This window comes from Amblyraja radiata, chromosome 12 (genome assembly GCF_010909765.2).
Source record: "Amblyraja radiata isolate CabotCenter1 chromosome 12, sAmbRad1.1.pri, whole genome shotgun sequence".
NCBI lineage: Eukaryota > Metazoa > Chordata > Chondrichthyes > Rajiformes > Rajidae > Amblyraja > Amblyraja radiata.
Genome location: NC_045967.1, coordinates 7,018,552 through 7,043,586, shown reverse-complemented (window position 1 = coordinate 7,043,586; position 25,035 = coordinate 7,018,552). Strand labels below are relative to the sequence as shown.

Below are 25,035 nucleotides of genomic sequence, written 5' to 3'. Positions count from 1 at the left end.
TTCGGTGAGCCGAACTGCCTGTATCTCTCAAATAAACTAAAGTAAACAGTTATCCCATTTTCACATCCTTAGCCAACACTCTGGAGTCAATGAGGTCAATTACGCACGTCTTTGGAATGTGGATGTAAACCGGAGCACCTGGAGGAAGCCCACCAGGTTACAGAGAGAACTCCATGAACAGCAGCTGAGGTGAGGATTGTACTCAGGTATTTGGCGGTGTGAGGCAGCAGCTGCTGGGCCGCCTATTGATCAGCCCCTATTGATCAGCCCCTATTGATCAGCCACTCTTTACACAAAGCATAAATAGTTTTTGAATAGTTGAATCATGCTGGTTGATTAATGGCCATCCTACGATGTAACCACATAGCTGAATGTTACATTCCTGTGGTGGTTTAGAGTTATACCTACAGGAGGTGGAAAATAGAAGCTATTCAAATTTTTTAAAATATTAGCAAATGAAGGCTTCAATGTAAAAAAAAATCACACATTTATCAACACTACATTGTCAGATTATTCACAGTTAGACCAAGCCGCCTTGATTATCCTTGATAATCTACACTTGGGACAGAGGGAGAGATAGATCAGCCATGATTGAATGGCGGAGTAGATTCGATGGGCTTAATGGCCTAATTCTGCTCCAATGATTTATGAACTTAGGGACACTAATGGGCCTGTCCCACTTACGCGACTTTTCCGGTGACTGCCGGCACCCGTCATAGGTCGTTACAGGTCGCCGACAATTTCCAACATGTTGAAAATCTTGCGGCGACCGGAACAAGGTACGACTCTTTGGGCGACTACTCACGACCATACAGGGTCCACCCCGTGGCATGTCGCCAGGGTGTCACCTGTATAGTCGTGAATAGTCTCCTCAGTCGCCCAAAGAGTCGTTGCGTCTTTCTGGTCGCCGCTGGAATTTCAACATGTTGGAAATTGTCGGCAACCTGCAATGACCTATGATGGGTGCCAGCAGTCGCCGTAAAAGTCGCGTAAGTTGGACAGGCCCATAACAGTACATTCGCACAACCCGGGTTCGATCCCGACTACGGGTGCTGTCTGTACGGCGTTCGTACATTCTCCCTGTGATCTGCGTGGGTTTTCTCTGAGATCTTCAGGTTCCTTCACACTACAAAGACGTACAGGTTTGTAGGTTAATTGGCTTGGTATAAATGTAAAATTGCCTCTCAAGTGGGGAGAGTAGTGTAAATATGCGGGGATCGCTGGTCGGTCGGACTTGGTGGGCCAAAGGACCTGTTTCTGTGCTATAATCTCTGAACTAAACTAAATGTTTGCTGGGCAACTCCAAAACATAGTTGAGAGTCAGAAACAATGGAGTGTCATCATGCTCACATGAAGGCCATACTAGATGAAAACATCAAGGCTTGTTCAGAGGATTTCAGCAGACAAGTTTTCACAGCAATCTCTCAGCACAATGGTTGGATAAGTTGATAAGAGTCTCTGATAAGAGTCTCAACCCCAAACGTCACCCACTCCTTCTCTCCAGATATGCGATGCTGTCTGCCCCACTAAGTTACTCCAGCTTTGTGTCTATCTCTGATGATGATTGACTCAATGTGAAATAGAAACATAGAAAATAGGTGAGGAGGCCATTCAGCCCTTCGAGCCAGCACCGCCATTCATTGTCATCATGGCTGATGGTCCCCAATCAATAGCCCGTGCCTGCCTTCTCCCCATATCCCTCCATTCCACTAGCCCCTAGAGCTCTATCTAACTCTCTCTTAAATCCATCTAGTGATTTGGCCTCCACTGCCCTCTGTGGCAGGATCACATTAGAATATATCTAATTAGAACAAATCACATTAGAATATATGTGCTAAATGTTTCAGAATTGAATATTGAACCTTGGAAATCTGATTTATTCTCTCGAGTCATTTACCTCGGATGCAAAAACCAAAACATCTATTGATCTCGCTGCATGGAAACATCAACGTGTGAATAAATTCTTAGTGATTCAAAACTGTAGAAGGACAGGTATTCCTTGAGCAGTTGAATCTGGCTGGCAAACTCACCAGTGATACAGGGTGGAGTTCACGTCCCCTTCACTGTGGGTCCATGTGCACTCCATGAATTCCTCATTATAGACAATGCAATCGACATCTACAGGCAGATTGGAACACGGAATTAGTGTAACTCATCATGGGGGTTAGTGCTGCACAGAGGGCCCATCACAGAACGGTACAATTAGGGATATATACAATGATGGGAAAAGTTAGGCCTGTGAAAGCATAGAAAGCAGGAGAGGCAACAACAGAGTACAAGGTAAAAGGGAAGATGTAATAGATCATAGTAGCCTTTTGGACTCGATATTGTTCAAAAATCTGAAGTAGTAACTCAGCAATTCACTGCACTTCTGTCACGTTCTAGAGTCATGGAGAGAGAGGGGTAAGGGAGGGGAGTGAGGGGGAGGAGAAGAGTGAGAGGAGGTGGAGGAAAGGACAGTGGGTGTGAAGGGTGGGGAGAAGGGACAGTAGGTGGGTGGGAGGGGAGGAAGGGGAAGTGGGGGAGAAGGGGAGGGAGGGGTGGGAGAGGGGAGAGGAGATGGGTGGGAGAGGAGGGGATGAAGGAGAAGGTGAGGTTAACCCAATCATTCCTGGGATCATTCCCGTCTTTTGTTTTCCGACTGGTCTTTGAACCGTAATTTCAGGGTTTAAGCTGGTACATTAACATTCATAGACCAGGGAAAATGACCCGGGGACATGTGAATGTGGATGATCAGCCATCATCACAGTGAATGGCGGTGCTAGCTTGAAGGGCCGAATGGCCTATTCCTGCACCTATTGTCTATTGAATTCCACCATTACAGCCGGGCAGTTTAAATTCATGTCATTAACCACATTAGTAATAGGCATAGATCGGTAGGTGTTCTTAAAAATAATAGGTGGTTGCAAAAACCTGTGTTGCTGGATATTATCCTTCTGGGAAGGTTGATAGGTTGATATTATCCTTCTGGGGAAAAAATCTACCTTTCCCTTTCTAATCTGCAAGTCATTTCTGACCCACCAAACTGGTTGTTTTTTAACTGTCGTCTGAAATGTCCAAACAACCTTCTCCTTTCTTTGGCCAATTTGGAATTCATGATAAGTTCTGGTCTTGTCGACAACAATCACATCACAAAAATATATATTTTTAAATCCTCTTCCATTTTGTATCATCATCACATCTGTGACAATGTCTCCTGCACTCTATTCTGCAACAGTCTTATTTTGCCCTCTCTTTCAATTTCACATTCCCATATCTATATTACTAAAAGTCTGTTCTTGAACGGTTTTGGCCATCTGTGCTGCGATGTCCGAGAGAACGCCGCAACCTACGGCCGTCATTTTTGGCCACCTCGCTCAGAGCCCCCCTCCGCCGCATGTGTGATGAGGATTTTTCCCCGTCGAAGAAAAATGACAAAGATATTAATGTTTTAACAAAATTCCCCTTTCTCTCTGCTGCCTTCGCTGGCCGCAGGGGGGAGGGACTATAAAACCAGGAAGTGGTGTGCCTCACAGTCTCTTCAAGATGGAGGAAGGCAGATGGTCACATTTCTCTGAGCTGTGAATAACACTGAACACATCTCTACTCAAATGTAAGTGCCCTTAGTGGTTCTAAAATATTTCAGAATGTGTCTATTGGTTCTAAAGCTTGCAAAAAAAGTGGCTATTTGTTCTAAAGCTTACAAAAAATGTCTATTGGTTCGAAAGCTTGCAAGAAATGTCTATTGGTTCTAAAGCTTGCAAAAAATGTCTATTGGTTCAAAAGCTAGCAAAAAAAGTGTCTCTATTGGTTCTAAAGCTTGCAAAAAATGTCTATTGGTTCTAAAGCTTGCAAAAAGTGTCTATTGGTTCTAAAGCTTGCAAAAAATGTCTATTGGTTCTAAAGCTTGCAAAAAATGTCTATTGGTTCTAAAGCTTACAAAAAAAGTGTCTATTGGTTCTAAAGCTTGCAAAAAAATGTCTATTGGTTTTAAAGCTTGCAAAAAAATGTCTATTGGTTCTAAAGCTTGCAAAAAATGTCTATTGGTTCTAAAGCTTGCAAAAAATGTCTCTATTGGTTCTAAAGCTTGCAAAAAATGTTTATTGGTTATAAAGCTTGCAAAAAATGTGTATTGGTTCTAAAGCTTGCAATAAAAATGTCTTTGGTTCTAAAGCTTGCAAAAAATGTCTATTCGTTCGAAAGCTTGCAAAAAGTGTCTATTGGTTCTAAAGTTTGCAAAAAACGTATATTGGTTCTAAAGCATGCAAAAAGTGTCTACTGGTTCTAAAGCTTGCAAAAAGTGTCTACTGGTTCTAAAGCTTGCAAATAGATGTCTATTGGTTCTAAAGCTTGCAAAAAAATGTCTATTAGTTCTAAAGCTTGCTAAAAAAATGTCTATTGGTTCTAAAGCTTGCAAAAAATGTCTATTGGTTCTAAAGCTTGCAAAAAAGGTCTCTATTGGTGCTAAAGCTTGCAAAGAAATGTCTATTGGTTCTAAAGCTTGCAAAAAAAGTCTATTGGATCTAAAGCTTGCAAAAAAATGTCTATTGGTTCTAAAGCTTGCAAAAAGTGTCTCTATTGGTTCTAAAGCTTGCAAAAAAATGTCTATTGGTTCTAAAGCTTGCAAAAAATGTCTATTGGTTCTAAAGCTTGCAAAAAAATGTCTATTGGTTCTAAAGCTTGCAAAAAAATGTCTATTGGTTCGAAAGCTTGCAAAAACTGTCTATTGGTTCGAAAGCTTGCAAAAAGTGTCTCTATTGGTTCTAATGCGTGCAAAAAAGTCTATTGGTACTAAAGCTTGCAAAAAATGTCTCTTGGTTCTAAAGCTTGCAAAAAAATGTCTATTGGTTCTAAAGCTAGTGAAAAATGTCTATTGATTCTAAAGCTTACAAAAAATGTCTCTTGGTTCTAAAGCTTGCAAAAAGTGTCTCTATTGGTTCTAAAGCTTGCAAAAAAGTCTATTGGTACTAAAGCTTGCAAAAAATGTCTATTGGTTCTAAAGCTTGCAAAAAATGTCTATTGGTTCTAAAGCTTGCAAAAAATGTCTATTGGTTCTAAAGCTTGCAAAAAATGTCTATTGGTACTAAAGCTTGCAAAAAATGTCTATTGGTTCTAAAGCTTGCAAAAAATGTCTATTGGTTCTAAAGCTTGCAAAAAATGTCTATTGGTTCTAAAGCTTGCAAAAAATGTATCTATTGGTCCTAAAGCTTGCAAAAAATGTCTATTGGTTCTAAAGCTTGCAAAAAAATGTCTATTGGTTCTAAAGCTTGCAAAAAATGTCTATTGGTTCTAAAGCTTGCAAAAAATGTATCTATTGGTTCTAAAGCTTGCAAAAAATATCTATTGGGTCTAAAGCTTGCAAAAAATGTCTATTGGTTCTAAAGCTTGCAAAAATGTCTATTGGTTCTAAAGCTTGCAAAAAATGTCTATTGTTTCTAAAGCTTGCAAAAAATGTCTATTGGTTCTAAAGCTTGCAAAAATGTCTATTGGTTCTAAAGCTTGCAAAAAAATATCTATTGGTTCTAAAATGCTTGCAAAATAATATCTATTGGTTCTACAGCTTGCAAAAAATGTCTATTGGTTCTAAAGCTTGCAATAAATGTCTATTGGTTCTAAAGCTTGCAAAAAAATGACCATTGGTTCTAAAGCTTGCAAAAAAAACGTCTATTGGTTCTAAAGCTTGCAAAAAAAATGTCTATTGGATCTAAAGGTTGCAAAAAATGTCTATTGGTTCTAAAGCTTGCAAAAAAATGTCTATTGTTTCTAAAGCTTGCAAAAAATGTCTATTGATTCTAAAGCTTGCAAAAAATGTCTATTGGTTCTAAAGCGTGCATAAAGTGTCTCTATTGGTTCTAAAGCTTGCAAAAAAATGACTATTGGTTCTAAAGCTTGCAAAAAATGTCTATTGGTTCTAAAGCTTGCAAAAAATGTCTATTGTTCTAAAGCTTGCAAAAAATGTCTATTGATTCTAAAGCTTGCAAAAAATGTCTATTGGTTCTAAAGCTTGCAAAAAGTGTCTCTCTTGGTTCTAAAGCTTGCAAAAAAATGACTATTTGTTCTAAAGCTTGCAAAAAAATGACTATTGGTTCTAAAGCTTTCAAAAAATGTCTATTGGTTCTAAAGCTTGCAAAAAATGTCTATTGGTTCTAAAGCTTGCAAAAAATGTCTATTGGTTATAAAATGGTTCATACTAGCTCTCCCGTGTGAAGCTGGGACCCAACGGGTCCCACTTAGTCTAGTTAATAGATAAATCCTTCCAAGGGCTAACACAGGGACTGTCGACCGAATGAACTCCTTCTATGCTCTGTGATTCTCCGCAGTAACATGTGCATGTACCAACACAAATATATTAACAAATATCCACACTGTGAATAGACACAAAAAGCTGCAATAACTAAGGTTATAGGTGGTTCAAGGAATAGGTGACTTTTTGGGTCGAGACCCTTCTTCAGACTGAACAAGGTTCTCGACCTGAAATGTCACCAGTTCCCTTTCTCTTTTTCTCTAACCCGCTGAGATACTCCAGCTGTTTGTGTTTATTTTCGGTGTAAACCAGCATCTGCAGTGCATTTCTGCAAATTCCATCCATACAGCATCCAGTAAATGCAAACATAAACACAGGTTTTTATGTTCCCTATAACATTATAGAACAACCTATTGGAGCATTGTTACGCTAAACTATGGAATCCACTCCCATTTATGTTTCTGTCATAGATTCCATAGCAACATTAACACCAAAAGAAAATTGACTTTCACATCAGCAAATTTATGATCAAACGGCCGCAGATCTTCCTAATGTTATTGCTCAGATTACGAATGCCTGGTCAGCGAACTGAAGAAATGCTTGCAGCAGCTATGTACACCAATGTTATTCTATGGATAAGGAAACACGTTAAATAGAAAAATCCAAACTCTGGATGTTGGGGAAAATACTATTGTGGCAATGGCTACAGGGAGGTTTTAGCACTGTAAGCTTACTCCACCATTCTGAGTGAATATATTATTTTTCATTGAAACGAGAAACAGGAAAAACTGATGAGTTGTTATCACGAGAGAAATGTAATTCTTGTAGTTGTAGTATTTTGTATTAGAGATACAGCATGGAACAGACACTGCCCACCGCGCTGACCAATGATCACCCGTACACTAGTTCTGTTTTCTCACTTTCGCATCCGACACACAAGGGACGATTTATAGAGACCAATTGACCTACCTGAATGTCATTCGAATGTGGTAGGAAGCTGGAGGACCCGGAGAAAACCCACATGGTCCGAGGGAGAACGTACAAACCCCGTACAGACAGCACCAGCGGTCAAGATAATAGAAGCTTTTAATCTTCCTCCCATGTACTCTGCCCTCTGTACCTTCCCCTTTGCTCTATCTATTGTACTTGAAGTGAACTGATTGTATCTACGTATGGTGTATGTATGGTATATCTGATCTGGACAGCCAGCATGTCGGGGAAAAAAGGAATAGGTGATGTTTCTCCAGAGATGCTGTCTGACCCATTGAGTTACTCCAGCTTTTTGTGTCTATCGTTGGTTTAAACCAGCATCTGCAGTTCCTTCCTGCACCTATATCTGATCTGTTTGGAGACCATGCAGAATTTTGTGTATTTCATGTGACAATATCATCGGTGACATTTCAGGTCGAGCCTCTTCTATTCCTTCTCTCCGAGAGATGCTGCCTGTCCCGCTGAGTTACTCCAGCCTCTTGTATCTATAGAAACATAGAAAATAGGTGCTGGAGGAGACCATTCGGCCCTTCGAGTCAGCACCGCCATTCATTGTGATCATGGCTGATCGTCCCCAATCAATAACCCGTGCCTGCCTTCTACCCATATCCCTTGATTTCACTAGCCCCTAGAGCTCTATCTAACTCTCTCTTAAATCCATCCAGTGACTTGGCCTCCACTGCCCTCTGTGGCAGGGAATTCAACAAATTCACAACTCTCTTTATGAAAACGTTTTTTTCTCACCTCAGACTTAAATGACTTCCCCTTTATTCTAAGACTGTGGCCCCTGGTTCTGGGCTCGCCCAACATTGGGAAATTTTTTCCTACATCTAGCTTGACCAGTCCTTTTATAATTTAATATGTTTCTATAAGATACCCCCTCATCCTTCTAAATTCCAGTGAATACAAGCCTATTCTTTTCAATCTTTCCTCATATGACAGTCCCGCCATCCCAGGGATCAATCTCGTGAACCTACTCTGCACTGCCTCAATCACAAGTATGTCCTTCCTCAAATATAGAGACCAAAAGTGGACACAATATGCCAGATGTGGTCTCACGAGAGCCATATACAACTGCAGAAGAACCTCTTTACTCCTATACTGAAATTCTCTTGTTATGAAGGCCAACATTCCATTAGTTTTCTTCACTGCCTGTTGTACCTGCACGCCAACTTTTAGTGACCGGTGTACAAGGTTGCCCAGATCCCATTGCACCTCCCCCTTGCCTAACCTAACCCCATTGAGATAATAATCTGCCCCCTTGTTTTTGCCGCCAAAGTGGATAACCTCACACTTATCTATATTATACTGCATCTGCCACGCAGCTGCCCACTCACTCAACCTGTCCAGGTCACCCTGCAACCTCCTAACATCCTCTTCACAGTTCACACTGCCACCCAGATTTGTGTCATCCACAAACTTGCTAGTGTTGCTCCTAATTCCTTCTTCCAAATCATTAATATATGGTAAACAGTTGTGACCCCAACACCGAGCCTTGCGGCACTCCACTCGCCACTGCCTGCCATTCTGAAAAGGACCCATTCACTCCTACTCTTTGCTTCTTGTCTGCCAACCAATTTTCTATCCATGTCAACACCCTACCCCCAAAATATGTCAGCCTCGATAACAATCAGCACGGGAGCACCTTAAGGCTGCGAGCTCAGCCCCCAACTGTACTCATTCTATACTCATGACTGCTTAGCTGGTCATAAAGCGAACTCCATCATCAAGTTCGTTGACGACACCACTGTTGTGGGACATATCACCGATGGGGATGAGTCAGGGTATAGAAGAGAGATCGAGCAACTGTCCATATGGTGTCAGCATGATAATCTGGCCCTCAACACCAGCAAAACCAAGGAACTGATTGTGGACTTTGGAAGGAGTAGGATGGGGACCCACTGAACCATTTATATCAACGATGGTTGAACGGGTCAAGAGCTTCAAATTCCTGGGCGTGCACATCTCTGAAGATCTTTCCTAGTCCGAGAACACTGATGCAATTATTAAGAAAGCACATCAGCTCCTCTACTTCCTGAGAAGATTACGGAGAGTAGGTTTGTCAAGGAGGGCTCTCTCAAACTTCTACAGGTTCACAGTAGAGAGCATGCTGACCGGTTGCATCGTGGCTTGGTTCGGTAACTTGAGTGCCCTGGAGAGGAAAAGACTACAAAATGTAGTAAACACTGCCCAGTCCATCATCGGCTCTGACCTCCCTTCCATCGAGGGGATCTATCGCAGTCTCTGCCTCAAAAAGGCTGACAGTATCATCAAGGAGCCACACCATCCTGGCCACACACTCATCGCCCCGCTACCTTCAGGTGGAACGGACAGGAGCCTGAAGACTGCAATGACCAGGTTCAGGAAAAACTACTTCCCCATAGCCATCAGGCTATTAAACTTGGCTCGGACATACCTCTGAACATTAATAGCCCATTATCTGTTATTTGCACTTCATCAGTTTATTTATTCATGTGTGCATATATTTATATAATGATGAGATATATATTATGAGATTTGTACCAGAATGTTCAGTTTGTTTTGTTGTCACGTGTACCGAGGTACAGTGAAAAGCTTTTGTTGCGTGTTATCCAGTCAGCAGAAAGACAATACATGATCATGGGAGACTTTGCATAAACCGAAAGGGAAAGTTCAGATTATTCCAACATTATTTTGTTTTAAACATTAAAACAATGTCCAATTACTGTAGCAAGCTAAAACAGTGCTTTATATATCAGAAGGAACTATAATCAAATATTTTAGTATGGTCACATATAATGTTTTGGAAAGGAAGTTGTTAATATTAACAGACTGGGATGTGTAGGAATGAACTGCAGATGCTGGCTTAAACTGAACATAGACACAAAAAGCTGGAGTAACTCAGCAGGACAGGCAGCATCTCTGGAGAGAAGGAATGGGTGATGTTTTGGGTTGAGACCCTTCTTCAGACAGAAACATCACCCATTTCTTCTCTCCAGAGATGCTGCCTGTCCCACTGGGTTACTCCAGCTTTTTTGTGTCTATTAACAGACTGGGAAAAAGCTGTATGTAAAGGCTATATGGGAAAATATGAACATGAAAAATGTCTAAAATATGGACAATGGCTGGAGAAACTGGTATTATTCATTCTAATGAATCTGCACCTATCCATTTTCAACTCTCCACTTGGGAGTCAAGAGAGTAAGGGCAAGGGATGGAGGGTAAAATAAAGTGTGAAGGCAATGAAGGTGCACGGTAGAATGAGGTTGGGGTGAAGAAAGCATTAAAAGATGGCTTTAGACGACGCCACCTTTTCCTTCATTCCTTAGATGCTGCCTCATCCGCTGAGTTTCTCCAGCTTTTTTGTCTACCTTCGATTTTACCAGCATCTGCAGTTCTTGAATTCCGTGGCCAGTTCAGTGTTTGGTCCTAATGCAGTAATTGCTAGTGTAATTATTACAAATTGTAAAAAGTTGGTAAAATGACAGCCTTTGGGCTGAGTGGCAATCCAGCCAAATGCAGTTGTCCACAAGGACCTGGAGATCGAATGCCAGCACATCTAACCTCCTGTATTACAACTGGACCTCACCAATGAAACTTCAAAGCTGCATTATGTTAACGTTCAACACAGTCCCTCACTTGACAGAAAGCGATTATCAGACAACTGAATCATCCTTCCACAACCAGAGACCAATGCTGAACTACTATCCACCTCACTGGTGACCCTTGAACCATCCTTGATCGGATTATGCTGGCTTTACCTTGCACTAAACGTTATTCCCTTAACATGTATCTATACACTGTCTGTGAATGGCTCGTTTGTAATCATGTATTGTCTTTCCGCTGACTGGTTAGCACACAGAAAAACTTTTCACTGTACATTGGTACACGTGACAATGAACTAAACTGAATGTGATAACATACATTAGGGTGAGAATAATATTACTCTACTTAATTATTTCTGGAAACCCATCTGCTAATTTATATTGACATTATTGGCTCCAGGTTGTATCTTATTTACAAGTTTTCTTACCATGGTCCTGAGGCGGAACTTGATTGAGTTCTTCTTCAGTCAATCGATGTTAATATAGATGGGTAGATTGACTTTCCTGAGCATAACATTCTAAGATGGTGGTGGTGAAGAGGGAAGTCTACAGATGTGAAACTCACCATGAACTCACCTGCCTCACCTTGAAAATGCAGGCTAGTGTAGCTGGGACATGTTGCCAGTGTGGGGAGTTTGGGCCGAAGGGCCTGTTTCCATGCTGTAGCACTCTATGGGAAGTTTTGTGATTAGCTTGGGAAGTAGGGCAAGGCAGTCTTGGCGCACAGAGCAGAGGAGATGGATGGCATATCTGTGGTGGTTGCAGTGCGTGGTGTTGCCAGAGGCGGCTGTGAAAGGCCCTACAGCAGCAGAATGAGCAGGTTCATGGAACACAGCCTGCAGCAGCTGTATGGAGCGGTAATGGAATTGAGCCAACTCAGTGGGACAGACAGCATCTCTGGATAGAAGGAATAGGTGACATTTTGGTTCGAGACCATTGTTCAGATTTTCTACTATTAGTTCCCAGTAGCTGCAGCATCCATGTTACCAGAATGGCTTCAGAATAAAGGATTTTTTTAAATACATTTTCTTACGATTTTGTCAATGGCTTTACATGCGTGTTTAATTTACCTGGTTGGATGTCGTTTCTCCGACAGTAAAGAGGGAGACTCCACTCACTCCACAATCTTGTCGTGCCGCAGTATTTGTTAATCTTGCTTTTCACTTGAAAGGTGTAGAGCTTCTCTGGATCCACACTTACCAAATTGAAGTCTGTTTGTTGCATGACAGTGGCTTTCTATGTGGCGAAGTGATGAAAAAGTAGAATGTGGCAAATGTGAAGTATGAAATCTACATACAAAACTCGATGACATTATAGCACTAATACAAATGAGAGTTTAGATGGAACTAGAACAATAATAAATACAATGCCAGAAGAGCTCAATGGGTCAAACAGCATCTGTAGAGGCAAAGGTTGATGTTTCACGCCAAGATTCTGAATCAGGTCTGAAGCCAATAGGATTAACAAACTCATCAAGAAGGCTGGCTACGTCCTGGGGGTGGAGTTGGATTCATGGGAGATGGTCTTGGAGGGGAGGATGCTCCTCAAACTGTGGAGCATCCTGGACAAAACAGCTCACCCCCCTCCCTGACACACTGGTCAACCTGAGGAGTACCTTCAGCAACAGACTGGTTCCACCAAGATGCAGCACATTATGCCACAGGAGATCCTACTTCCCTGTGGCTATCAAACTGTACAACTCCTGCCCCTTCTGTCGTGGGGTAGACTGAGACTGAACACCCCCCCCCCTCCCCCCATCCCCAATCGTTGCACATCCCCAACCTTTTCTACTCGCCACTTTAATTTAATGTTTTATGTATTTTGTGTTTTATGACTGGGCAAATCAATTTCCGTCCTGGGATGAATAAAATTCTATCCTATCGTATTGCATCATAGAGGGAATTGGAATTAGCAGTGGAGGAGGTTGAGGTGGCTAGGGCATGGGATGGAGGCTGGTCGGTGACAGATGGAAGCAGATGGGGAGGGGATGATGGGCTGATGGAACCTGAGGGGGGAGGGAATGGGAAAGGTGATCAAAGAGAGAAAGAAAACAAGGAAGGTGGGAGGGTTAGTGTGCATGGCAGGAACACACTGGTGATACGAGTTAACTGAAATTGGAAAATTCAATATTCACACCATTGGCTTGTATGCTACCCAAGCGGAGTATGAAATGTTCTTTCAAATTGCATTGGGCCCTGTTTAATTCACTTAAGGAAATAATTTAGAGCATCCATTTTTTTATTTTACCCAAGTTTTGCTCAATAACATACATATATTTAAAAGCAAGTTATTTGAAGAAGTTAACAACCAAATAGCCGGGGTCAAGATGTGAAGATAAATCTCCCATGATTTGGCCTCAACAATGTGGGTGGGAACATTTCCCTGCATGTTGAAAATAACAGCAGAGAATGTTTAATTATCCACAAAGTTATGAAATAACTGTTAACGATTACATGGAAATGCTTAGTTTAGTTTAGTTTGGAGATACAGTGCGGAAACAGACCATTCGGCCCATCGATTCCGCGCCGACCAGCGATCCCCGCACACTAGCACTATCCAACATACTAGGGACAATTTACCAAAGACAATTAACCTACCCACCTGTATGGCTTTGGAGATGTGGGAGGAAACCAGAGCACCCGGAGAGAACCCACGCAGTCACGGGGAGAATGTACAAACTCCGTATACACAGCACCCATAGCCAGGATCAAACCCGGCTCTCTGGCGCTGTGAGGCAGCAACTCTCCCTCTGTGCCACCATGCTGCCCCTGAAGTCACCATTAGTCTTAAAGTCACTGCCACTCTGTACCTGCCATTTCCTGTCCTTGTAATTCCGGTACCTGACTTCAAACTCCACGCAATTGAGGTTTGGCATCGTGGAAACCCAACTCAGGTTGAGCCCGTTCTTTTTCGTGGCATTCACCACCAGGTTCTCAGGAGCAAAGGGTTTGACTGAAAAGTAGGAATTGAGTTTTGTTCCGTTACACAGTTGCACGTCACACACAGTGTGATTCTTTGCAAAAGAAAATTATAGCACAGCAGAACTGAAGCGAGAGCATTGTCCAAGCTTCAAGAGCTAGCATCAGATCAAATTCAATGCAATCAGTAGGATACGTAAGCAAATGCGTGAAACTATTAAATGACTGTCTTGGCACCTGGCCTATTGATCTGTATACATGTTGCATCACATGATTCAATTAAATAAGTTTGAAATAAAAGCTCCCATCAATAACCATGATCTAGAAACGTTCAAGTTGTTGATAACTTGCATGGTTAAGGAATGCACAGAGAACAGTACAGTACAGGGACAGGCCCTTCGGCCCACAATGTCCATGCTGAATATGATGCCAAATAAAACTAATCTCCCCTGCCTGCACGTGATCCACACCCTTCCATTCCCTTGCGCCTATCTAAAAGCCTCCTAAATGCCACTAATCCATTTGCCTCTGTCAGAACCGTTCCAGGCACCCACCACTCTCTGTGTAAAAAAGTTCCGATTTTTGCGTCTATAATTCCCTGTTTCGGAGGCTTTAGCTTATTGTTTCACATCATCAGACTCCTTAGCTGATGTTAAATTATCCAATTTGTGTTTTTAAATCTCTTTCACTGCCTTTATCTATTATTCTGTTAATTTTGGCAGGGTAACCAGTAATCGTAGAGCTCTAATGGCTCTGACCCACGGTACGAGTTCATTCCGAGAGTTCTCCCTAGATTTACGGTAATGGCCACTCGTCGGCATTCGGGGCTCTCGTGGACATTTTTCAACATTGAAAAACTTCACGATTTTTCCCGAGCTTACCTGCTGTTAGCGTTACGAGCTACGAAGAGACGTCCCCGAGTTCCGACGTACCCGCTACGTTCATTCTCCGTGCTTACCACGAGTTTGATTTTTTTTAAACTCGGGAGAGCTCTTGGAATGAACTCGCACCGTGGGACAGGGCCATAAGGCTTTACAATTGCAGTAACTGGGATGGGAAATTTCTATACATTAGTCAAGTCAAGAGCTTAAAATAAAAAGGGAATGATCATTTTGTTGAGAGCTTACTGTTAGCTGCCAAATAATGGGAATTACAAGAACAAAAATGCCAGGAGATTGCAGGCAGCTGCAAGACTAATAGGGTTGTCTTAGGAGAGGATTGTGATTTTTAACTGGGACATGTTGGCTGGTGTGGGCAAGTTGGGCCGATAGGTTTGTTTCCACATTGTATCACTCTATGATATAGACTGGGACTGCCATACAGACAACGCCTTAGATGGGGTGGAATTTGTCAAATGTGTTCAGGAAAGTTTCCGGAGGCAATATGTCGTGAGCCCTACAATGGAAAAGGCAAAGCTTGATCTACTCTGAGGAAACTGGGAAGGACAAGTGACTGTAGTGTCAGTGGGTGAGCCGATAAGGGTGAGTGACCACAGTTCTATTAGCTTTAAAATAGTGGGTAGGCACAAAATGCTGGAGTAACAAGGGGACAGGCAGCATCTCTGGAGAGAAGGAATGGGTGAGGTTTCGGGTTGACACCTTTCTTCAGACTGATGTCAGGGGAGTGGGCGGAACAGAGGTAGAATGTAGTCGGAGACAGTAAGACTGGTGAGAGAACTAAGAAGGGGGAAAGGGTTGCAGTGCGTGGTGTTGCCAGAGGCGGCTGTGAAAGGCCCTACAGCAGCTGAGTGAGCAGGTGCATGGAGTGCAGCCTGCAGCAGCTGTATGGAGCGGTAATGGTATTGAACCAACCCTTACTTCATCAATCCAGTGCAGCCGGGATACCAGGTCTGAAGGTAAGAATTACAGAAATTGTACTTTTCAGAGACTTGGAAGCTGCAAGATGGCATTGGAACAAGCAACTCTCTGCTTGCTGTTCCAGAAGATCCATTGTACTCATGTCTAGTATGATTTGACTGGGTAACATGGACAAGAAGCATTCTAATGTATCTCTGTAATCCCTGGCAATAATAAACTCAACTCAACTCAACAAAACACTCTTTAGTGATTTTGACTTTACCAATGCCAGCTGGTGTGTTATCTACAAACACTCTTACCTTGGTCCTGGAGCTGAAACTTTTGGGGTTCTCCTGAAATAGTTCCTGAGCCACTGGATCCATTTATGGAAACGTAAAATCTTTTGAATTGTTGTATCTCACTGGATGAGAAATAGCATCCTACGTTGTAGCCATGTTGTTGAATGTAGCTCTTGCATTCCTGTGGTGGTTCATTCCTATACCTGTAACAAGCAATATTTTATCAATTATGACTGGGAAATTAAAAACTGTAAAAACTACGCTTCCTAAATTATTTAAAGCAAGGAATGATTGGGTTAACCTCTCCTTCCCCTTCCTCCCCTCCCACCCACCTCCTTGCCTATTTCCTTCGCTCCATAGATGCTGCTGCACCAAATGAGTTTCACTTTCACAAAAGTAGCACTTTTGTCTACCTTGGGTTTTCATCAAGATCTTTGTTTTCCTCCCACACTACAAACACCTACAGGTTTGTAGGTTAATTGGCTTGCCGTAAATGTAAATTGTCCCTAGTGTGTGTAGGATAGTGTTAATGTTCGGGGATTGCTGCTCGGTGCAGATTCGGTGAGCCGAACAGCCTGTATCTCTCAACTAAACTAAACTGTTATCCCATTTTCACATCCTTAGCCAACACTCTGGAGTCAATGAGGTCAATTACGCACATCTTTGGAATGTGGATGTAAACCGGAGCACCTGGAGGAAGCCCACCAGGTTACAGAGAGAACTCCATGAACAGCAGCTGAGGTGAGGATTGTGCCCAGGTATTTGGCGGTGTGAGGCAGCAGCTGCTGGGCCGCCGATTGATCAGCCCCTATTGATCAACCCCTATTGATCAGCCACTCTTTACACAAAGCATAAATAGTTTTTGAATAGTTGAATCATGCTGGTTGAGAAATGACATCCTACGATGTAACCACGCTGCTGAATGTTACATTCCTGTGGTGGTTTAGAGTTATACCTACAGGAGGTGGAAAATAGAAACTATTCAATTTTGATTCAATATTAGCAAATGAAGGCTTCGAAGTAAAAAAAAATCACACATTTATCAACACTACATTGTCAGATTATTACCAGTTAGACCAAGCCGCCTTGAAATGTATCCTTGATAATCTACACTTGGGACAGAGGGAGAGATAGATCAGCCATGATTGAATGGCGGAGTAGACTCGATGGGCTGAATGGCCTAATTCTGCTCCAATGATTTATGAACTTAGGGACACTAATGGGCCTGTCCCACTTACGCAACTTTTTCGGTGACTGCCGGCACCCGTCATAGGTCATTGCAGGTCGCCGACAATTTCCAACATGTTGAAAATCTAGCGGCGACCGGAACAAGGTACGACTCTTTATATAACCATATAACCATATAACAATTACAGCACGGAAACAGGCCATCTCGACCCTTCTAGTCCGTGCCGAACCCATATTCTCCCCTAGTCCCATATACCTGCGCTCAGACCATAACCCTCCTTTCCCTTCCCGTCCATATAACTATCCAATTTATTTTTAAATGATAAAAACGAACCTGCCTCCACCACCTTCACTGGAAGCTCATTCCACACAGCCACCACTCTCTGAATAAAGAAGCTCCCCCTCATGTTACCCCTAAACTTCTGTCCCTTAATTCTCAAGTCATGTCCCCTTGTTTGAATCTTCCCTACTCTGTGGGAAAAGCTTATCCACGTCAACTCTGTCTATCCCTCTCATCATTTTAAAGACCTCTATCAAGTCCCCCTTAACCTTCTGCGCTCCAAAGAATAAAGCCCTAACTTGTTGAACCTTTCTCTGTAACTTAGTTGCTGAAACCCAGGCAACATTCTAGTAAATCTCCTCTGTACTCTCTCTATTTTGTTGACATCCTTCCTATAATTAGGCGACCAAAATTGTACACCATACTCCAGAATTGGCTTCACCAATGCCTTGTACAATTTTAACATGACATCCCAACTTCTATACTCAATGCTCTGATTTATGAAGGCCAGCACACCAAAAGCTTTCTTTACCACCCTATCTACATGAGATTCCACTTTCAGGGAACTGTGCACAGTTATTCCCAGATCCCTCTGTTCACCTGCATTCTTCAATTCCCTACCATTTACCATGTACGTCCGTCCTATTTTAATTTATCCTGCCAAGATGTAACACCTCACACTTATCAGCATTAAACTCCATCTGCCATCTTTCAGCCCACTCTTCCAATTGGCATAAATCTCTCTGTAGACTTTGAAACTCTACTTCATTATCCACAACCCCACCTATCTTAGTATCATCTGCATACTTACTAATCCAATTTACCACACCATCATCCAGATCATTGATGTACATGACAGACAACAGTGGACCCAACACAGATCCCTGTGGCACCCCACTCGTCACTGGCCTCCAACCTGACAAACAACCATCCACCATTACTCTCTGGCATCTCCCATTCAGCCACTGTTGAATCCATCTTGCTACTCCACCATTAATACCCAACCATTGAACCTTCTTAACCAACCTTCCATGAGGAACCTTGTAAAAGGCCTTACTGAAGTCCATATATACAACATCCACTGCTTTACCCTCATCAATTTCCCGAGTAACATCTTCAAAAAATTCAAGAAGATTAGTCAAACATGACCTTCCAGGCACAAATCCATGTTGACTGTTCCTAATCAGACCCTGTTTATCCAGATGCTTATATATATTATCTCTAAGTATCCTTTCCATTAATTTGCCCACCACTGACGTCAAACTGACAGGTCTATAATTGCTGTGTTTACTCTTAGACCCCTTTTTAAACAATGGAACAACATGCGCAGTACGCCAATCCCCCGGCACTATTCCCGTTTCTAATGACATTTGAAATATTTCTGTCATAGCCCCTGCTGTTTCTACACTAACTTCCCTCAATGTCCTAGGGAATATCCTGTCCGGACCTGGGCGACTCCTCACGACCATACAGGCTTAAGCCCGTGACATGTCGCCAGGGTGTCGCCAGTATGGTCGTGAATAGTCTCCTCAGTAGCCCTAAGAGTCGTAGCGTCTTTCTGGTCGCCGCTGGAATTTCAACATGTTGGAAATTGTCGGCAACCTGCAATGACCTATGATGGGTGCCGGCAGTCGCCGAAAGAGTCGCGTAAGGGGGACAGGCCCATAACAGTACATTCGCACAACCTCAACTTGCAGCTACTGCCCTCTAATCCAGGCTGAATTGCACAGTGTGGTCGAACCAATGTCCAATCAACCCTGCCTCTGAAGTTGATTCGTAGTGGATGTGTTCGGGGGTAAGTGTCAGTGCAAACTTCTGAAAAAAGAGATAAATCCTTCCGTTAAGCCATTTGTACTTTAAGCAATTGTACGCAAAGTCAAGGACCTTCAAGTCCCAGCATTGGTGGTCAACTGGTGTTTCTGATTTCAGCCCACGGCGGCACAGCTACTGCCTTACAGCGCCACAGACCCGGGTTCAATCCCCACTACGGGTGCTGTCTGTTTGGCGTTCGTACCTTCTCCCCGTGATCTGCGTGGGTTTTCTCTGAGATCTTCAGGTTCCTCCACACCCCAAAAACATACAAGTTTGTAGGTTAATTGGCTTGGTATAAATGTAAAATTGGCTCTCAAGTGGGGAGAGTAGTGTTAATGTGCGGGGATCGCTGGTCGGTCGGATTTGGTGGGCCAAAGGACCTGTTTCTGTGCTATAATCTCTAAACTAAACTACACAAAACTAAATGTTTGCTGGGCAACTCCAAAACATAGTTAAGAATCAGAAACAATGGAATGCCATCATGCTCACATGAAAGCCATACTAGGTGAAAACATCAAGGCTTGTTTAGAGGATTTCAGAAGCAGACAAGTTTTCACAGCAATCTCTCACCTCAATGGTTGGATGAGTAAAGCTCTGATAAGAGTCTCCACCCTAAACGTCACCCACTCCTTCTCTCCTGAGATGTGATGCTGTCTGCCCCACTGAGTTACTCCAGCGTTTTGTGTCTATCTTTGATAATGATTGACTCGTTGTGATATCGCATTAGAATATATGTGTTAAATGTTTCAGAATTGAATATTGAACCTTGGATATCTGATATTTCACTATTTATTTTCTAGTCATTTATTTCTGATGGAAAAAACAAAACATCTCTTGATCTCGCTGTGTGGAAACATCAACGTGTTAATAAATTCTTAGTGATAAAAAACTGTAGAAGGACAGGTATTCCTTGAGCAGTTGCATCTGGCTGGCAAACTCACCAGTGATACAGGGTGTAGTTCACGTCCCCTTCACTGTGGGTCCATGTGCACTCCATGAATTCCTCATTATAGACAATGCAATCGACATCTACAGGCAGAATGGAACACGGAATTAGAGTAACTCATCATGGGGGTTAGTACTGCACAGAGGGCCCATCACAGAACGGTACAATTAGGGATATATACAATGATGGGAAAGGTTAGGGATACCAGGAAGGAAGGCCTATGAAAGTTTAGAAAGCAGGAGAGGCAACAACAGAGTACAAGCGGAAGATGTAATGGATCATAATAGCCTTTTGGACTTGATATTGTTCAAAAATCTAAAGTAATAACTCAGCAATTCCCTGTCACATTCTAGAGTCATGGAGGGAGAGGGGTAAAGGAGGGGAGTGAGGCGGAGAAGAGTGAGAGGAGGTGGAGGAAAGGACAGTGGGTGTGAAGGGTGGGGAGAAGTGACAGGAGGTGGGTGGGAGGGGAGGAATAGTAAGTGGGGGAGAAGGGGAGGGAGGGGATGGAGGTGGGAGGGCAAGGAGTGTGGAGAAGGGTGAAAGGAGGGGGAGGAAGGAGAGGGAGTAGTGGAGGCAGACGAGAAGAGGTGGGAGAGGGGCGAGGAGGTGGGGAGGAAGGGGAAGGAGAGGTTAACCCAATCATTCCTGGGATCATTCCCGTCGTTTGTTTTCCGACTGGTCTTTGAACCGTAATTTCAGGGTTTAAGTTGGTACATTAATGTTCATAGACCTGGGAAAATGACCCGGGGACATGTGAATGTGGATGATCAGCCATGATCACAGTGAATGGCAGTATGGCTTGAAGGACCAAATGGCCTATTCCTGCACCAATTGTCTATTGAATTCCACCATTACAGCCGGGCGGTTTAAATTCATGTCATTAACCACATTAGTAATTAGGCAAAGGTCGGTAGGTGTTCTTAAAAATAATAGGTTGTTGCAAAAACCTGTGTTGCTGGATATTATCCTTCTGGGAAGGTTGATAGGTTGATATTATCCTTCTGGGAAAATATTCTGCCTTTCCCTTTCTAATCTGCAAGTAATTTCTGACCCACCAAACTGGTTGTTTTTTAACTGCCGTCTGAGATGCCCAAACAACCTTCTCCTTTCATTGGCCAATTCGGAATTCATGATAAGTTCCGGTCTTGTCACCAACAATCACATCACAAAAATATATATTTTTAAATCTTCTTCCATTTTGTATCATCATCACATCTGATACAATGTCTCCAGCACTTTATTCTGCAACAGACTGATTTTGCCCTCTCTTTTAATTTCACATTCCCATTAATAGGTAAATCCTTCCAATGGCTAACACAGGGACTGTCGACCGAATGGACTCCTTCTATGCTCTGTGATTCTATGCAGTAACATGTGCATGTACCAACACAAATATATTAACAAATATCCACACTTTGCATAGACACAAAAAGCTGCAATAACTAAGGTTATAGGTGGCTCGAGGAATAGGTGACTTTTCGGGTCGATACCCTTCTTCAGACAGAACAAGGTTCTCGACCTGAAACATCACCAGTTCCCTTTCTCCTTTACTCTGACCCGCTGAGATCCTCCAGCTTTTTGTGTATATCTTCAGTGTAAACCAGCATCTGCAGTTCATTTCTGCACATTGCATCCATACTGCATAAATGCAAACATAAACACAGGTTTTGATATTCCCTATAACATTATAGAATAACCTATAGGAGCAGTGTTACGATAAACTACGGAATCCACTCCCATTTATATTTCTCATAGATTCCATTAACACCAAAAGAAAATTGACTTTGAGATCAGTAAATTTATAATCGAGCAGCCACAGATCTTCCTAATGTTATTGCTCAGATTCCGAATGCCTGGTCAGCGAACTGAAGAAATGCTTGCAGCAGCTATGTACAACAATGTTAATCTATGGACAAGGAACCATGTTAAGTCGAAAAATCCAAACTGCAACACTACTGCAGTAGCATATTTGAATCATATGGGTGGAGTCAAGTCGAAAGCTTGTGATAAGTTGGTTAATCAGATCTGGAGCTGGTGTATTGACAGAAACATTTGGATTTCAGCAATCCATTTACCAGGTAGATTCAACACAGTCACAGACACAAGGTCACGACAATTCAATGACAACATCGAATGTCTGTTGAACCATGATACATTTTAAAATGTTGTTGCGCGGTTTGGGATGCCAGATATCGATTTGTTTGCATCCAGACTAAACCAACAGTTGCCTAAATACTTTTCATGGGAACCAGATCCTGGGGCAGCAGCGGTCAATGCGTTCTCGCTGCACTGGGGTGGAATGTTTATATATGTATTTCCTCCATTCTGCCTCGTCAGTCAATGCCTGCAAAAAATCAAGCAGGACTCCGCTTCAGGAGTATTAGTGGTACCCGACTGGCCTACTCAGCCATGGTATGCTCATGTTTTGTTGATGGCTACTGAGCCTTACATGATAGTTCCCAAACACAAAAACCTACTTATGAACCAGTAACTGGTGATCAGCATCCTTTACACGATCGTATTGATCTGTTAATTTGCAGATTCTAATGAGACCATACCTGGGGAAAGGACTAACCGATCGTACCGTGGATGTTATCACTGCAGCCTGGAGGGATAGTACCCAAAAGCAGTACATCTCTTCGATAAGAAAGTGGGAGGTGTTCTGCTTACGGCAGAATATAGAAACATAGAAACATAGAAATTAAGTGCAGGAGTAGGCAATTCAGCCCTTCGAGCCTGCACCACCATTCAATATGATCATGGCTGATCATCCAACTCAGTATCCCGTACCTGCCTTCTCTCCATACCCCTGATCCCTCTAGCCACAAGGGCCACATCTAACTCCCTCTTAAATATAGCCAATGAACTGGCCTCAACTACCTTCTGTGGCAGAGAATTCCAGAGATTTACCACTCACATATCAAAATGCAGGCATCTCAGATGTACTGGAGTTCTTGTCAACTCTCTATTTCGATCAAAAGTTAAGCTATAGTGCATCAATACAGCCAGAAGTGCTCTGTCATCATATTTACCCATGGTGTCAGAATTACATTCAGTGGGGACACATCCGTTAGTCTCTAGATTAATGAAGGGAGTTTTTAATTCCAATCCTCCCAAGCTCAGGTATTCGGTAATCTGGAATGTAAGCGGAGTTCTTATGCTGCTTCGCCAGTGGGCTCCTGTGGCACTCCTATCCCTAGCCAAATTCAACATGAAGGTGGTCATGCTTATAGTGTTGGTATCAGCCCAACGTATGCAGACATTACAGAAGCTGCGGCTAGATGGATGTATCATCATTTTTTATGTTTATGATCTGCTCCAGCAGAGTAGAATAGGGGCGACAGGGTGTACGATTGTCTTTTCGGTATGCCCCAAGGATTCCCGCCTGTGTGTAGTGTCATGTTTGTCACATTACATTGAGGCTACCAGAACCTTGAGGGGAACAGAGTCAGCGTTGTTCATAAGCCACAAAAAAACACACAGTAAGGTGTTGGTGCAAACTATCTCAAGGTGGCAACAGCAGGTTCTGGTAAGCGCTGGGAATGACACTAATAATTTAAAATCTCATTCCACCAGGGCGGCATCAACTTCAGCGGCCAGGGCGATGGACGTTCCTATAGACCATATCCTCTCGGCCGAAGGATGGTCCAGTGAACTGATGTTCCAAAGGTTTTATCATAAGCCAATTGCAAGGCTGGGGGGTTTGCGGATTCTGTTTTAAGTTCAGTTAGATAGTTTCCTCCTGGGATAGAGGGGTTACTATTGTTTTCTTTGTTAAAATAAACCATTAATTCGTTAAAGCAATGTTATGGTTGATACATTATTGATTATTTAATTATGTTGAGTCAATCAATGCAGTGAGAGGCCGGGATTTGAATCTGCGGCATGAAATTACAGAGCTTTGAAATCTTCACGTAGTCACTCACATGACTCCGAAGTAAAATAGTAAGATTAAATGAGAACTTACCAGTTTGAAGTTTGATCTTTATTTTATGAGGAGTTACGATGAGGGACTACGTGTCATCCACTCCCAAACCTCATGAATGTCATCTGGTAGTTCTAATCTTCTTTTATCTTACTATTTTATTTCAGTCACTATTACCCGTGATTTCACACCGCTGCTTTGAAGATTGACGCACGTGCGGCTGAGCGGGGTTCTTCACGTAGTCCCTTATCGTAACTCCTCATAAAATAAAGATCAAACTTCAAACTGGTGAGTTCTCGTTTAATCTTACTATTTTTCATTGAAATGGGAATGATATGTATCAGAAACAACTGATGAGTTGTTGTTACCACGAGAGAAATGTAATTCGTGTAATTGTAGTATATTGTATTAGAGTTGCTGAATGCAAATATACACTGCCCACCGTGCCGACCAATGATCACCCGTACACGAGTTCTGTTTTCTCACTTTTGCATCCGACACACAAGGGACAATTGACCTACGTGAATGTCTTTAGAATGTGGTAGGAAGCTGGAGCACCTGGAGAAAACCCACATGGTCCAATGGAGAACGTACAAACCCCGTACAGACAGCACCAGCGGTCAAGATAATAGAAGATTTTAATCTTCCTCCTATGTACTCTGCCCTCTGTATCTTCCCCTTTGATCTATCTATTGCACTTGAAGTGAACTGATTGTATCTACGTATGGTGTATGTATGGTATATCTGATCTGGACAGACAACATCTCTGGAGAAAAGGAATAGGTGATGTTTCTCCAGAGATGCTCCCTGACCCATTGAGTTACTCCAGCTTTTTGTGTCTATTGTCGGTTTAAACCAGCATCTGCAGTTCCTTCCTGCACCTATATCTGATTTGTTTGGAGACTATGCAGAATTTTGTGTATTTCATGTGACAATATCATCGGTGACATTTCAGGTTGAGCCTCTTCCATTCCTTCTCTCCAGAGATGCTGCCTGTCCCGCTGAATTACTCCAGCCTCTTGTGTCTATAGAAACATAGAAAATAGGTGCAGGAGGAGACCATTCGGGTCC

General features: G+C 42.6%; 1 protein-coding gene across 5 annotated transcripts in view; it reads right to left on the bottom strand.

Annotated features, from left to right (window-relative positions):
* LOC116978891 overlaps positions 1-25,035 on the bottom strand; it is a 153,259-nt gene that overhangs the window by 82,988 nt on the left and 45,236 nt on the right. For all 5 annotated transcript variants that reach the window (XM_033030151.1, XM_033030150.1, XM_033030154.1 and 2 more), the window contains 5 exons: positions 20,032-20,119; positions 15,832-16,013; positions 13,607-13,749; positions 11,868-12,033; positions 2,031-2,118 (listed from right to left, as the gene is read on the bottom strand). In XM_033030151.1, coding sequence (XP_032886042.1) covers positions 2,031-2,118; positions 11,868-12,033; positions 13,607-13,749; positions 15,832-16,013; positions 20,032-20,119 — 667 coding nt within the window. The remainder of the gene's footprint in view (positions 1-2,030; positions 2,119-11,867; positions 12,034-13,606; positions 13,750-15,831; positions 16,014-20,031; positions 20,120-25,035) is intronic.